Source organism: Thermobia domestica, chromosome 5 (assembly GCF_964235325.1).
Source record: "Thermobia domestica chromosome 5, izTheDome1.hap1.1, whole genome shotgun sequence".
NCBI lineage: Eukaryota > Metazoa > Arthropoda > Insecta > Zygentoma > Lepismatidae > Thermobia > Thermobia domestica.
The window spans coordinates 318,975,462-318,991,720 of NC_137458.1; the positions used below are offsets into that span (position 1 = coordinate 318,975,462).

At 39.1% G+C, this 16,259-nt stretch overlaps 1 protein-coding gene across 1 annotated transcript in view; it reads right to left on the minus strand.

The window, feature by feature from the left end:
- p115 (General vesicular transport factor p115) overlaps positions 1 to 16,259 on the minus strand; it is a 91,632-nt gene that overhangs the window by 11,831 nt on the left and 63,542 nt on the right. Inside the window, exons 12-14 of the mRNA XM_081760502.1 lie at positions 14,622 to 14,802; positions 12,062 to 12,249; positions 1,736 to 1,963 (exon numbers count right to left, since the gene is read on the minus strand). Of these exons, the coding sequence (XP_081616628.1) occupies positions 1,736 to 1,963; positions 12,062 to 12,249; positions 14,622 to 14,802 (597 nt within the window). The remainder of the gene's footprint in view (positions 1 to 1,735; positions 1,964 to 12,061; positions 12,250 to 14,621; positions 14,803 to 16,259) is intronic.

The following is a 16,259-nucleotide window of genomic DNA, read 5'->3' on the forward strand; positions in this document are numbered from 1 at the left end:
TATTTCAAACAGCAACCCAATATCGTAAAGTAACTGGGTATGTATCTGAATTAAAAGGCAGATTATTCCTATTTTCAAAATCAGAAACAATCATGTTGAATGCCGATCCATTGACCACGCATCACCCAGTTCAGCGTATACCATCTGCCCGGTCGTAGCCCTTCCTTGTCCATAAGCCATATAGAACTTAGATTAATTTAGTTGTTTACTATCCAGCCATAAGGCATAGAGAACGAAATGTTGTTTACTATCGCAGGCCCATTTCAGACTTTTGTGAAAATCCAACAAGGAAAATTATAGCCAGTTCGGATAGTACTTACAGACAGCTTTTGGCGATATTTTTCGGAACGTTTTTCTCTCACGTAGATAGTAGGTGTTGTCTACTTTACGGTCGTACTAACGACACCGATTCTAAGTCGAGAGACGGTTTTTGAACCAACAAAAAAGCAGAAAAAGTTCGGTTTACAATCGGATAAATACCGTATATAGGAAAATATGAATCAAACAAGAAAATTACGAACGATTGATTGGTGTAATTTGCTTCATAATGAAACTACTCTAAAAGGAAAAAGTACAGTTAGGATAAACATATAATACTGAACACAGATGACTAGCTGAATAACTGAGATCTAGTTAATACCATAAATTATGTTTACATACAACGGATATAATTTCTTTTGTTATAATAAAACAATCAAAATTTCTTAATAATCTCTATTCTATCCCAGATACACTCTGACGAACTACAATTATCAATGTCAAGGTTAGCCGAATTTTTCTTTACGAACGTTTCGAGTAACTAAGTTCCTACTTATTTCCAAAAACCACTTAATATACGAAGGGGAGTCTGAAATTAAGTTTCCCCCAGGCAACGGTGGACATAGGTGGTGATGCTAGACCAAAGAACACCATGTGGCACTCAAGAACAGACGTACCATTATTTTTCCACGTAAGTACCACGTACATTAAGACATTTGTCATAGTGGTCTATAAGCTTCAAAAACCGTTCCAGGAAAAATTCAGGGCTGTGCATACGGAAGAAGCGTCGAACACCTTCTGTGACTTCAGCATTGCTTCTAAAGCGTCTGCCGCCCAGAGTCTTCTTCAAAGCCGAAAACAGATGGAAGTCACTGGGTGCGAGATCGGGACTGTATGGCGGATGGGCAAGGCGCTGTCACCCAGGAGCTGCAATGTGGCTTTGCGTTGCCGTCGCTGAGTATGGTCTCGCATTGTTATCCAGCAACAGAACACGAGGCGGTTATGGATTTCTGCTCCCAATACGCCACGTGCCCATTCATAGCGGACAATCGATCGCACTTCCTCCTTTGACTATGACGTCGAACCGCGCTTTCTCTCCATAGCTATCAGGCTCAGACTGAGAAACTCGTTTCCGCTTTGCGCAGACGCTGCGACGGCGCCATCTGCAGGATAGCGGGGCGAACGGTACCCACTTGTGTCTGGGTGTGTTGCGCTTGCAGCCGCTATCTTGTTTCGCCCATTGCGTTCGCTTTCCTGGGAAAAAACGAGAGGGCAAACTTATTTTGGGACTCCCCCTCGTATTTTGGAGTTTGCTCTGTTTCTTCCTCTAAGCTTTCAACGGCACCTTAAATATACATCCTTTAAATGCATGACTCGACCTTTTGTTTATGACGCTCCAACACATCCACATCTGTTGTGAGCATCAAAAAGCCCTTCTGATAGCCTAATAAGGTAAGAAATACAGATACCTACTTACAAGAACTTTAATATCCGTTTCCCTCTGCTCCGCTAGGTCTCTCCACCTCTTTACTTGCACTTTTAGTTCTTCCACTTCATTTCGAAGAGTTTCCACTTCGAGGTTCACATTCGCAGCAGGAACATCACCCTGTCCTATCATCCCAGCTGCTGTGTTCTGTTGCGCCTTCAATAGCATGTTTTGATCCCGGAGTTGCTGCACCGTGGAGTTTAATTCTTCTACCTGAGTCTGTAAGGGTAACAGATAAAGTGACAATTCATATAAAATTTATGCTGTTCAAATTTGCTTCTGATTTATCAATAACTGTAACTGAACGACAAAATTTGAACTACACATTAATTATATATTAATAATAAAATGAAATAATTATTCGCCCGTGATATGCTTTCATAATGGATTTTCTAAAACATTTCAAGCATACCTGCTCCTTTCGTCATTCGCATTTCGAAAAGATAAAAACACATCTTATAATGTGTAAAGTGTCCTCCTGTGAATATGTACAATCATATAATTTCCTCATCTTGGATTATTATTACTACTATTATTATTATTCCTGGGGGAGAAGCTGAACTCCCACCAGGCGCCTCCCCAGGTGGCGGATTGGGGAAGGCCTGCTAGATACAGCAGGTACCGAAAAATTCGGGGCGGACCAAATCAGCACTGCTGCCTTGCAGTTGGTAGGAGGACCTACAAAGGCTAAGGGAAGACGACCCTGACAGAAAACTCCTGGTCCTCCAGGTTGGGGGTTAGGCACAGGGCTAACAACCTTGTCTCGGAAAAACAAGATGTTCAGAAAACTACACCATTGCCTCGGATAGGACAGAAGAATGGAGACGACGGGAGAAAGAAAACGGACCTGATACTGGCAACCTGGAATGTACAAACAATGTTACTACCTGGAAAAATGGAAGAAATAGCAAACGAAGTCACAGAGCACAAAATAGACATCACCGCAATTCAAGAGATAAGGTGGCACAACCATGGAAGAATAGATAAGAAGAATTACACAGTCTACTTCAGTGGCACACCCACAAGAACAGGACAATATGGTACAGGCTTCATAATACGGAAAGAAATAAGAAAAAGCGTATTGCAATTCAATCCAGTAAATGAACGTATATGCACATTAAGGATCAAAGGAAAATTCAGAAATATAACCTTAATATCAGTACACGCTCCAACAGAAGAAAAAGGTGAAAAAGAAAAAGAAGAATTTTATGATTTACTGGAGAGAACATGTGACAAGATAGCCAAATACGACATGGTGATAATTCTAGGAGACCTCAATGCGAAAATAGGAAATAAAGACACGGTTGACAAAGTTACTGGAAAATATTCACTCCACGATGAAAGTAACCAAAATGGAAACCTACTAAAAGAATTTGCAATACGAAACAAAATGACCATAAAAAGCACCTATTTCCCGCACAAGAGAATACACCTTGGAACATGGAAATCGCCAGATAACAATATTATAAACCAGATAGATCACGTCATCACCAACCAAAGACATGCTACATCGATAACGGACGTAAGATCACACAGAGGATATAACTGCGACTCTGATCACTTTCTAGTTAAAGTCAAACTCAAAGAAAAAATAAGCAAGATGCAAAACACTCAAAAGAAAGTAAGAAAAAAGTGGAACGTAGATAAATTTGAAACAAAAGAGAACATACAAGCATATGAAAAAGAAAGAAAAACAATATAGTGCAAAATTGGGAAACAAACGAGAGAACAACAATAGAAGAAAAATGGGAAAGGGTAGAGTCGGCGCTGAAAGAAGCAGCAGATAATACAATCGGACAGAAACACAAGGAAGAGACTAGAGACTGGTACGACGAAGAATGTAAGGATATAATAGACAGAAAGAATAAAGCAAGACAAAAACTGCTACAGAGAGAAACACGAGGCAAGTATGAAAGATACAGAGAGCTAAGAAAAGAAGCTAATAAAATGTGCAGAAGAAAGAAGAGGGAAAAAATGAAACGTGAAATACAAGAAATAGAAGCATTGAGCACACAAAATGAAGCAAGAAAGTGTTATGCAGCAATAAAGAGAATAAACAAAGACTACTTACCAAGAAACATAGGATTCAGGGATAAAAGTGGAGAACTGATAGGAGATGAACAGAAGATACTACAGAGATGGCTAGAATATTTCCAAACACAATATGGTGAAATTGATGAACAGAACAGCTCCAGTGAGGAAGGAACTCAGCAAGAGACAGATAATACAGACAGTGATGACAATGAGAATAAACCTACAAAAGAAGAAGTGGATAAAGCCATCAGAAAACTACGAAACAACAGATCACCAGGTGAAGACGAAATAGTAGCGGAAATGCTAAAACACTCCGGAACCCGAATGAAAGAAGAAATACATAGGCTGATAGAACAAATATGGGAAGAAGAAAGGATACCAGAAAAATGGAAAACAGGAATAATCATACCATTACACAAAAAAGGAGATAAAACTGAATGCTCCAATTACAGAGGAATCATGCTGTTAAACACAACTTATAAAGTTCTGACAGGGGTAATCAATGAAAGAATAAAGAAACACACTGAGAAGATACTAGGAGAATATCAATGCGGGTTTAGACCTAATAAAAGCACAACAGACCAATTATTCACATTGCAGCAGATCATTGAAAAACACTATGAACACGGAGTAAAATTGCATATCCTATTTGTAGATTATGAGAAAGCATTTGACAGCGTGAACAGAAAGCAGCTAATAAAAGCCATGAAGGAATTCAAGATACCTGGGAAACTGATAAAACTCACACACATGACATTAGAGGAAACCTCAGCAAAAGTAAAAATAGAAGACAGTCTAAGCGAAGAATTCAAGTACTATAAAGGAGTGAAACAGGGTGACAGCTTATCCACAACATTGTTCATAATAGCACTGCACGCCGCGATCTGCAACATATATAAAGGAGGAACAATATTCACGAAAACCACACAAATATGCACCTATGCCGATGATATAGCCATAGTAACACGCACAGAGAGAGACATGAGGAAAACATACACACAGCTAGAGAAAGAGGTTAACAAAATAGGACTGCGAAAAGATGGCGTCAAGCTCGAAGTCGATGCAAAGTGGTGCTCTTATTGTTTACCTTTTTTTCGTGGTTGTGTGTAGTGTTTATGTGCGTGCTCTACTGTCTTCATGTAGTAACGGTGCTGTGACTTTCCCAAATGAAGCATTGCCAATGAAACATGGACTGAAGTGTAGTGGAAGATCATTTAATTTTATTGCTGCTGCCTTCATACCAAGAGGACCGCCATGTGCTCTCTCTGGTACTGCTAACAGTGACGGAGGAACTACCAGTGATTTTGTGCCAAGGTATGAGTCAAAAGCAAAAAAACAGTGCCTCATTCTCGTTTGTTTTCTCCTCCTTTGTGGTGATATTCACGTAAACCCTGGCCCACCCTGTCCATATTACACCAGTGCTTTCAATATATATTATCAAAATGTTCGTAGCATTAAAAACAAGTTACTTGAGTGCTCATTGCACCTAGGTGAGATAAGGGAACTGGATTGTTTCGCAGTGACCGAATCGTGGCTGAATGAATCAGTGAACGACAGTGAAATTATCTTTTCTAATAATTTCACCATTTATCGCAAAGACCGCATAACTCGTGGTGGTGGAGTGATGATTTCTGTAAATAATAAGTGGAAGAGCAAGAGAAGACTGGATCTCGAACGGGATTGTGAACTTATTTGGGTGGAAGTATTTATTCCAAAGCGTCGTTCTGTGTTTATTGGGTGCTTCTATAGGCCGCACAAGAACACCCCCCAGCACATCTTAGAAGCTTGCCATGACTCACTCTTACATGAGTTGTCACACGGTGACGTCATCCTATTGGGTGATTTCAACCTTTCCATCACGTGGCAGGACAGCAAGCATGGCGTCGCTAAAGATGGAAACGACAGTTATTTCATGGACAATTTTATTCATGGACTTGGTCTAGGTCAACATAATATGCATAATACCCGCAATAATAGCAATCTTGACTATATTCTCTCTAACTTAGAACCTCGTTTTGTTGTCCCATGCAGAAATCTTTTTCCCTCGGATCACGATTCCTTGGACGTTTCTTTCGATTTCCTCCCCTCCACTACTACAAACCAGCCCCTCAAAAGCAGGTCACAACTTCTTTGGAAGAAAGCCCCCTGGGGTGACATCTGCCGGGCTATTGAACTATTTCCTTGGTGTTTGTTAGAGGTAGGAACTGTTGACGACGCTGTGGACTTATTTACATCTGTTGTCCACTCAGCCATAAAGTACTTTGTGCCGGTGAAAGCATCAAAATCGAACAGGTTTCCGGTCTGGTACGACAATGAACTTCGTGAACTTCTTAAAAACAAAAAGCTTGCCTGGACTCTATGGAAATCACATCCGAGTGACTACACATACAAAAACTTTGCTAGAATTAGAAGTCTTGCCAAGAAGGTACAGCGGCGTAAATATTTTGAATACATGGACTCAATTGGTGATTTTACTGTTAGTAACCCTAAAGTCTTTTGGTCTGTAATTAAATCTAGAACAAAATCTCCGGGCATACCGGCAACAGTTCAAGATGAAAATACTGTAGCGAGTGATGATCAAAGACCTGACCTCTTCAATAACTACTTCTGCAAAACATTTACTTACCTTCCCTCTACAACCCATCTCCCCCCTCTCTACCCCATCTGTTCGGACACCTTATCCATTCTCTCTACCACCCCGGGCGAAGTTCTGGCTCTCTTGCTATCGTTATCTCCACATAGATCCCTTGGACCTGATAAAATTAGTCCTCTCTTTCTCAACAAAACTGCTTCAGTTATTGCGGTTCCTCTATCTATCTTATTCAATAGATGCTTCAAGAAAGGGTATTATCCCACCAGTTGGAAACTAGCTCACGTGACCCCAATATACAAATCAGGACTTAAAGATCATGTATCCTCCTATAGGCCAATATCTCTTCTTTCTGTAATATCAATTATCTGCGAAAAAATAATCAAAGACAGGCTACTTAAATTCACCTCACCTTACATCCATAGTTCTCAGCACGGCTTTCTACCGAAAAGCTCAAGTCTCTCAAACTTAAGTACTCTTCTTTCCTGTGCAGTCAAATGTATAAATAACAATACTCAATTAGATGTTATCTACTTTGATCTCTCGAAGGTCTTTGATTCTGTCAGTCACATTCATCTTCTTCATAAACTCTCCAATAGATTTAATGTACATGGAAAATTTCTCTCTCTAATCACAAGCTACTTGAAGGACCGTAAACAGAGAGTTGTTCTTTCAGGGGTGACTTCTAACCCCCAACCCGTGATCTCAGGGGTGCCTCAGGGGAGTGTACTTGGGCCTCTGCTGTTTGTCCTGTATATGGATGATCTCTACACGCACTTATCAGCTCAACCTAGTGGCCTTCTGCTTTTTGCTGACGATTGTAAGTTATACAGAGAAATATCGTGTCTCCATGACACAATTGCTCTACAGGAAGACATAAATTACCTTACGGGCTGGTGTGAAATGTGGCACTTGAAACTCAACAGTAAGAAATGTGACAGTATTACTATTACTTTGAAAAAGTCTCCTGTCCCCTCCACATACCATATCAACGATTCCCCTATCACACATTCTGCTAGTCATAACGATCTTGGTGTCATCTTTGATTCAAAACTCACCTTCTCTGACCACATCTCCTCAATACTAAAGAATTAAATGCGCATGTTGGGACTTCTTTATCGATTCACCGAACTACGCACTGTTTCTTCATTAGCAACTTTTTATAAGACTTTAATAGCGCCCAAGATCGAATACTGCTCTCCCATATGGGCCATGGCAGCACCTACACATCTCTCCAGACTTGATTCTGTTCTCAATTTCTACATCGCTATAGTCCGTTTTCGTGTTCCTGTACTTCGAATATTATCTAAGAAGGAGCTCTTGCGACATCTTAATATTCAGACTCCTGAAGTACGCAGAATTATCTCTGACCTGAAATATCTACATAAAATAGTTAATGGAAGCTTAAGATCGGAAATATTACTTCAGGAACTATCCTTACGTGTCCCTTCCCGCATCACCCGGAATACCCACCTATTCCATCTTGCCCGTCCTAGATTGGCTGTTACACAGAGGTCTCTTTTTTATAGAATACCAAACTGTTACAATCAAGTAACAACTGATGTGGACATTCTTTTCGAGCTACCCAGTGTTTGAAAGAGCAATTAAACGAGCTTTGACGGAATAGTTTTACTTTTACACTCTTTTTTCTATGTTGTTGTTATTGTTGTCTTGTTTTTTTCTTTCTTTTGTTAGCATGTCCCTGTGTAAAATGGCAAAGTTATGCTGTATCTGAGAATTTGTTCAATAAATAAATAAGTAAATAAATAAATAAATAAATAAATATAAAGAAAACAAAGTACATGGTAATAACAGCGTACGCAACAGAAAGAAATAAAAAATCAATCATAATAGAAGGTAAAGAATTTGAAAAAGTAGACAAGTTTAAATATTTAGGCCTAACAATCACAGATAAAAACTCCATAAAATATACAGTAAAGGAAAGAATACAACTAGGCAACAAAGCATATTGCGCAAACATGAAGTTACTAAAAAGTAAAAACACAAGTAGGGGAACAAAAATGAGAATATACAAAACGTTAATAAGACCAGTAGTAACATACGGCTCCGAAACATGGCCACTGACAAAAGAAATCGAGAAAAAACTCAGAACCTTCGAAAGGAGAATAATAAGGCAAATTTACGGACCAATTAAAGAACAAGAAACCTGGCGAATCAGAACAAACGAAGAGATCAACGACATAATAGAGAATCAGGATATAGTCAGGTTCATAAAATCGAATCGACTAAGGTGGCTAGGACATGTAATAAGAATGGACAACGACAGGATGCCATACAAAATCATGAAAGAAAGACTCTACTCCAGCAAAAGAAAAGGAAGACCAAAAACCAGGTGGCTGGACGGGGTGGAAAGTGATTTGGAAAAATTGAAGGTTCGAGGATGGAAAGAAAAATGCAAAGATCGGGAAGAGTGGAGGCAAATAGTGGAAGAGGCCAAAGCCCACCCAGGGCTGTAGCGCCAAGTGGTAAGGTAAGGTAAGGTATTATTATTATTATTTAAAAAAGTGTAGCTGGTCAGCAAGTTAAGAAAGTGCTTCAAGATCCAGTTTGTTAGACGAGGACAGATGCGATTTTGTAAAAATGAGAAGTAATTGAAAACAGATTTCTAACCATAACTGATGAAGGATGTTGCTGTTCTTGAAATATTTTAGGCATATGAGAATGATTAGTTAATTCATTTTAACAAAATACATTAAATTCATTTCTTTTTACATATTAATAATAATTTGATTTACAGTTTCGACTATTTGTTATTAATAATGTAAGATCCCTACCTTTCAGTGCGAGTACATGTTATCCATATAACACATGCTATTGTTTACAAACATCAGTAAAGTAGACGATACACATAAAATAACCAGGAAGACACGAAGCCAGCATGACAGGACTCGAGAAGGAACGAGCCACCCAGAAATCACCGATAAAAATTGACTCGAAGAGGAAAGAAGTATCAGTTGACCACTGATCGCTTAACCTATACTTGGTTCCGAGACCGCCCTGGAGGCTGCCATGAGCTAAGGGGATTCCTAACTACAACCTTAACCTCTGGTCGCTGCCATGAGCTAAGGAGATTACCAAAGTTTCGTATCCTGAAGTCGCTACAGACGCCCTGGAGGCTGCTATGAGCTAAGGGGTTCCCGTATAGAACATTTCCTTCCTTCACCTAAATTGGTATAAGGAAGATTCTGATATATTCTTTTTGTAGATGCAAAGACTGTTTTTATAATATCACATAAAACAAATTACGTGAAGGGCTAAATTCCAGACTGTTACTGTCTCTACCTAACAGACATTACAATATACTGTTAGTAATTTGTTTACATTTTGGCATTTAATTACAGTCCCACAAATATGTGAACATATTAATATGGAAATACAGTATTTAGCCTAAATCTGCATAAGAAAATGTCTTAACAAGAGTTCTAGTTACGGGCAATACACGACTATTGAAAGACAAAGGAGTCACCTGGTTCGTTTGCAGTCACCAGAAAAGTGAACATTTCGCCTTACAACCACCCTATACAATTTGTCGTACCAGTTAATCTCAATGTAAATTAAGCAATTTGAATCTGAGAGCTGTACCTCAAGTAACGCAATGGACCTTATATTAATCAACATTCAATTCATTGACCCTAACAGTAGAAATGTATAGCTAATCAGAAGACGGGTTACGTAGTGTACTGATTTGGTGGTTATAGTACACTGGCACCGTGAGCCGGAGAGAATCGGATTCGATTCCCGGATGTCTAACACTCTTTCAATTTCATTAATTTGAATACACTTTTCCTTGGCGTCTTTGTAAGTCACCGAAAACTAAATTCAAATTAGTCCGCTCATTCTGAAACTACTGATACAATTACATTTTTGTGGACTACCGACATTCAGATACAGTGAACGCTCTTTATGCTGGCCAACGTGGATTCCACTGAAAAGTGACCAACTTACTTTGAACTTGAAGCAAACACGACTATAGACTGTAATGGAAGCACTAACGCAGTATAGTGACCGGCACGTAGCATGGCAGCTCAAGGTCACTGCAAAAGCACACGAATTCCAAACAGCGATCCTACCGTCAATCAGCTTTCCAATAACCGGCAGTGTTGCCAGCCCTACGCAATTATTCAAGCATCCAATAACAACAAGTACAGTCAATCACAGAGGGATTAGTAACAGATAAAAAAAATCCTTATAGTAGAAATAATACAAATAAATTAATAATGACATGTGTGCTTGTATTTCTGTCTTAAAATTTATTTTGAGATCGAAGTGCAACATTTCATTCAAAATGATGGTATTTACATTTTATAACACATTTTTATTTTTATCCGGGAAAATGCGTAATATATTTAAATTTTATTACAACTATCCGGAAAAAACCCGATTTTAAATAAATAATGTTTATTTTCAGTTTAACACGAACAATAGCACCAATTTGTCGTAAAGAACATCTCTTTTGGGCAGAAAATAAGGAAAATTTCACGTCCCTACATTAATCAGTACTGTGTAACGTGAACGTAATTCCAGTTTGTGAGCGACAATATTTTTGCGTATTAACTAGAATATTGTGGTTGTTTTATACACATACACATACCTCATAACTCTGAGACACTGCAAGGTACATTGTGCAATGTAAAGTAGCTAACTACCCTGCCAACCCTGCAACTAAATAAAGTGGAAGCTCGCCTCGGCCAGCATATTGTAACTTTGAGCGGCCATGCTATGTGCCGGTAACTATAAGAATGCTTTGTAGGCCGTGTTCCGTGTAGTGCTGTTTCGTGTTTGAAATCAAGCTTCTTTTACCAGCAGTTTCAGCTTAGCCAGAAACAGACAAAAGAGAAGAACGTCTTTAAAACACTACACGGAACCACGAAAGACTAAAATTGGTAAGAAGAATGGGCGGTTGTGTTATTGTGATGCAGTTACCAGTCGACGCTACACATCACAAAATTTATAAATGATCGTCCAGTAGTACTCTGATTACGTTTTTGAATTTATGGCGCCTACTTATGATGTATTTTACGTGAGCCAAAGGGTACGATTTACCAATCTTGTTGTGGTCAAGGACGGAAGTCACTCCCACTGTTATAAGTACACCTCAGTTTTCACTTAGGAATCACAAAGTTTTACAAACTTTGGTGCAATACTGTGACTCAAATTGTTTCATTTTGCACCAAATGTAAATACAGACTAAATGCAACTCTTCACGCTTGTGCATGGGGGTGCCCTATATTTCTACATTACTGGAGATGGGAGCATGGAGGCTCACTGGTAGAGTGCTTACACCTGGTGCATGAAGTCCCTGGTTTGATCTCCGTTCCAGTCAGTGTGTGGTGGACAACATCGTTTCCTTGAGTTTTCTCGGGGTACTCCCGTTTCTTCCCACTTTCTTATTCCACCAATTTTTCCATCATCATTCACTTGTTTTAATCATCGTCTTCTTTAGCCTAAAGGGCATAATCGTAGAACGTTAAACTGAGTTATATATTTTTTACTGGACATCTCCTGTTATCAGTTTCCCAGTTGTTCCATGAAAAAGAAAGAAAGAAGAAAAAGGATGGATATGTTTTGAATATATGAAGTATGACATACGGTTGTTAACTTACTAAAACCAGGAAATATTCAACTACACAACAAAATATCGAAAAAGTACCTCCTTTTTTGTGTAAACGTACCTCAGCAGCCGACTTTTCTACTTCTAAGTTTTCCAACTGTTGTCTGAGTTCCTGAAGTTGTTTGTCCTGCTCCCTAATAAGTTCTTTGTACTGATTGAGTAACGCATTCTCCGACGTTGACAGTGTAAACTCAGTGCCTCCATTCACCAGATCAGCAGGTTTCGGCGTCACAGCTTTTGTAATAACACCTGCACCGAAGACAAATTATTGATAAATACTCACAGAAAGGATAAAGAATTATAATTACTGATAAACATTATTGTACAACAAACGCTTTTCTAAACGAATAATAATAATAATAATAATAATAATAATAATAATAATAATAATAATAATAATAATAATAATAATAATAATAATAATAATAATAATAATAATAATAATAATTATTCCTGAAGAGGGTATCTACTTTCTTTCTCAGGAGACTTCCACAGAAAGGGAGGACCTTAACAATGCGTCTAGTTTAGAAATTTCTAAACGTCACCGAAGAAAGTGTTAAAGCGCACTGAAACTCTACAAATCAATCACAAAAATTCGAGCGGTCCTGGGTTCGATTCCCGGTGGGGACCCTCGGTCGAAAAAGTGTAAAGTTTTTTTTTTTTTTAAGTCAGTCATCCTGAGTGAGCCAGTCATCCTGGGTGTTCCTCATTCACACCAGGCAAATGCCGGGATGGTATCTAACATATAGGTCCCAGACCGCTTCCTTCTTTCCCCAATAGTTTCTTCCTTCCCTTTCCTCAGATAATGTGATCATCCCTCCTATGTGACGGGCTAACAAGGCCATAGATGCCGAAAACCCAGAAATCTAAATCCTAATCCTAATCGTAATTCAAAAATTCAGATAGAAGTTATTTGAGTTATATATCCTGTAGCATCTACCTACAAATAGTCTAACAAACACGTCGGCCTTTTATTATATCAATGTAAGTATACTAGTTTTTTGGGAGGGAGGGGGTTATTATATAGTTATATATTAATAATGCGGATTGAACGTTAAATTGATAGATTTATCTCAAACAGACTCTTCCGCTGGAATCAACCTTTTAAAGGCTTATGGTGGTGGAAAAAGAGAAGTACTGTCAACTAATGGTAAGAATTCAAAAGAGAGAAAATGTTCAAAAAGAACGTACCTGATCTACAACATGGCAAAATTTATTTAGAAATTCTTGATCAGTATTCAATTCGGATTTTACTGATCTAAGAATAAACGGTTCAAAACATAGTTCATATAATGTAAGATCTTAACCACTAACATAAGTGACTCTGAATTTTGTTTCCCGGCGGGAGCTCATGTGGTTCAGATTCCACGTTAATCAGTAGGTCCACGTCTCATATAGCCTCGCTGCTGAAAAGGGACGTTAAACTCAAAATCAACAACAATCTGAATTTTGTGTTCGGTTTCTTCAAAAAGATATGGAGCGAAGTGGGTCATGCATGTTCTCTCATATTCGTAATTACATTGAACTTTGTCATGACAAGATATTCTCATTTAGTCACGAAGTGCCTTTAAACATCTAAAGATTATCTATTAACTTTCAAATGCCTGAAGTCGCAATGTCATTGCACTTATCACGAATAATACGAGAGACGTTCCGAAGGTAAGTTTCGTCATTTGTTTCGAACAAGAAGATGATACACTGGGTGAACCAAGCAATCGCCATAAGAAACCACAACCGTTGGTGGTTCAACGACGGAAGGAACGTCAGTAGAAGTGGAATGACGCATGCGCAGGCTGCCGAAGAAGAGAGAGTAGCAGCAGACCGGCGTGCCCGCGCTTATTCGAGTACAAATCGCGATGGGAGATAGGCGTGTGCTGACAACTGGTTGCCAATAGAAGTGCGTGCTATTATCCTGTATGAAAGGCCACGTGATATTAGTGTGTCCGTCTTTCATGAACGCCTACAGATCGTGTATGGTGAAGAGATCATGTCTCGGCAATAGTTGGTCGCTACTGTGATTCTTATTCAGTGAAGGAAGGCAGAGTGCGGTGGATAAAGGTCGAAGTGGGCTCCCCCAACATACACGAATGGAAACATCATTGCTAGAGTACAGAATATGGTGTTAGCGGACAGGCGAATAACGGTGTACAGCCTGAGATGGAGCAGGCTGTGCGATAATTCCTCAAATCACAGGGCACCGAGTTTTACCAGAGTGGTTTCTTCAAACTGATTGCATGCTACGACAAGTGTCTCAATATCGGTGGTGGCTATGTCGAAAAATGGTGCGAGGTGTATAGTTCATGATGAGATCGTATATTTGTGGTTAGCGTAAAGTTTCCATGTGAAAAAATGACAAAACTTACATTCAGAACGTCCCTCGTATTTCTCAATTAGATAATTCAAACATCATTTGCATACGTATCTACAAGTAGAGAATTAAAAGTAAGTGATAAATAATGAGTTGTCCGTCCATATCGCGAGTACTTTGCAAATGCTGCAATAGTTTTCATTTATTTCATGAAATGGTACTATAATAGGATTCGGAAATGAATCAACTAACGGCAGATTCTCTACAACATAATATATAACATTAAATGGGAGTAAAGAAAATATCTAAATACCTTCTAAAGCCTTGAAAAGTCTACAAAATTCGTGATCGTACAAAAGTTCATTTGGATGTTTGGGCTTCAACTGCGGGTGTTTGGCCGCTCGACTGTATAATTCGTGCCTGGAGACTTCTCCAAACTTATCTAGGAATGTCTCTAACCCTATTCGCTTCTCTATCAGTTGGCACAAGTTCTCCTGAAAAAGAAATAAATTAGAACATTTCAATTTCTAAAACAGAATTTTATTTCTAACTTTTAACAGGCAACGACATCTATAGTAAAAATAAGCTCAAATTATCTCATGTTAAAGATGTGAAAATCCTGAAAATTACTCCTGGATACGAGGGGTGCTGATAAAAATTGAGCCTTACCAAGAAAAAATTGAGCTAGGAGGCTGAAATTAGCAGAGTAAATAGAGCAGAATCTGTATAGACTATGTTGCAAAATGCAATGTTCTATGATGTTAACATCTTTTCTTTTTCATTTCAGAAATGAACACGGCAGCACCTCCAGCAAGCTTCAGTCCACAGGAGCATAGGACCGTCATGAAGTTTCTCTTCCTCCACGGAAAAGGCGCGACGAAGCTCTACGATGAAATAAATCAAACTTTGGGGAACCATGGGCCGCCATATGCAACTATCAAACGCTGGGCGGCAAACATCAGAACTGGCCATTTTGATGTTGAAAGTGCGAAACCCAGTGGCAAGCCTGTTTCTGTGACTCTTCTCGAAAATGTGCAAGCCATCCAGGACATGATAATAGAAGATCGTCGAATATCAGCCAAAAGGATTGATACACACTTGGACATATCATGTGAAAGAGTTGGTACCACTATTCATAATGATCTTGATATGAGGACGGTTGCAGCAAAGTGGATCCCCAAACTTCTGACGAAGGAAAAAAAAAGTAGGAAAAAGTGCGAACTTCGCGGACAGTTTTGGAACATTTTGAAGAAGTGAGGTTGATTTTTTGGAGAAACTTGTAACTGGTGATGAGACGTGGATCTATTGTTATGATCCTGCGACTAAAGAACGGTCTAAGGAATAAAGGCACAGTTGTTCTCCCCGGCCAAAGAAGTATCGTGTGCCGAGGTCTGCACAGAAACAAATGGAACAATCTTTTGGGATAAGGACGGAATTTTGCTTGTAGGCTATCTTCCAGTGGGTGCAAGCAGCATTAAACATCAAGAACAAACGTCGAGGTAAGATCTCCAAAGGTGTTCTGCTTTTGCACCACAATGCCTCCTTACACACGGCATCTGAAACACAGAACACATTGGTCACCCTAGGCCTTCAAGTGTTACCTCATTCCCCTTATTCGCCTGATCTAGCTTCATCCGATTATCATCTGTTCCCGAATCTCAAAGGTCATCGTTTTCAGAGTGTTAAAGCGGCAACTGATGCTACAGATGAGTGGTTAACAGCAGCAAACAAAAGACTTCTATTTACAAGGACTTAACAAGTTGCAGGACAGATGTCGCAAATGCATTGACATACTAGGGGAATATGTGAAATAGTGTGGGAGTTTCAGCTTCCTAGTTCTATTTTTTCTTGGAAGCCTCAATCTTTATCAGAACTCCTTCGTAATCCACTTCAATTCGACAACATTTAAGTTTTGTTCCATTTACCTTCCACTTGCATTTCATCTTCCTTA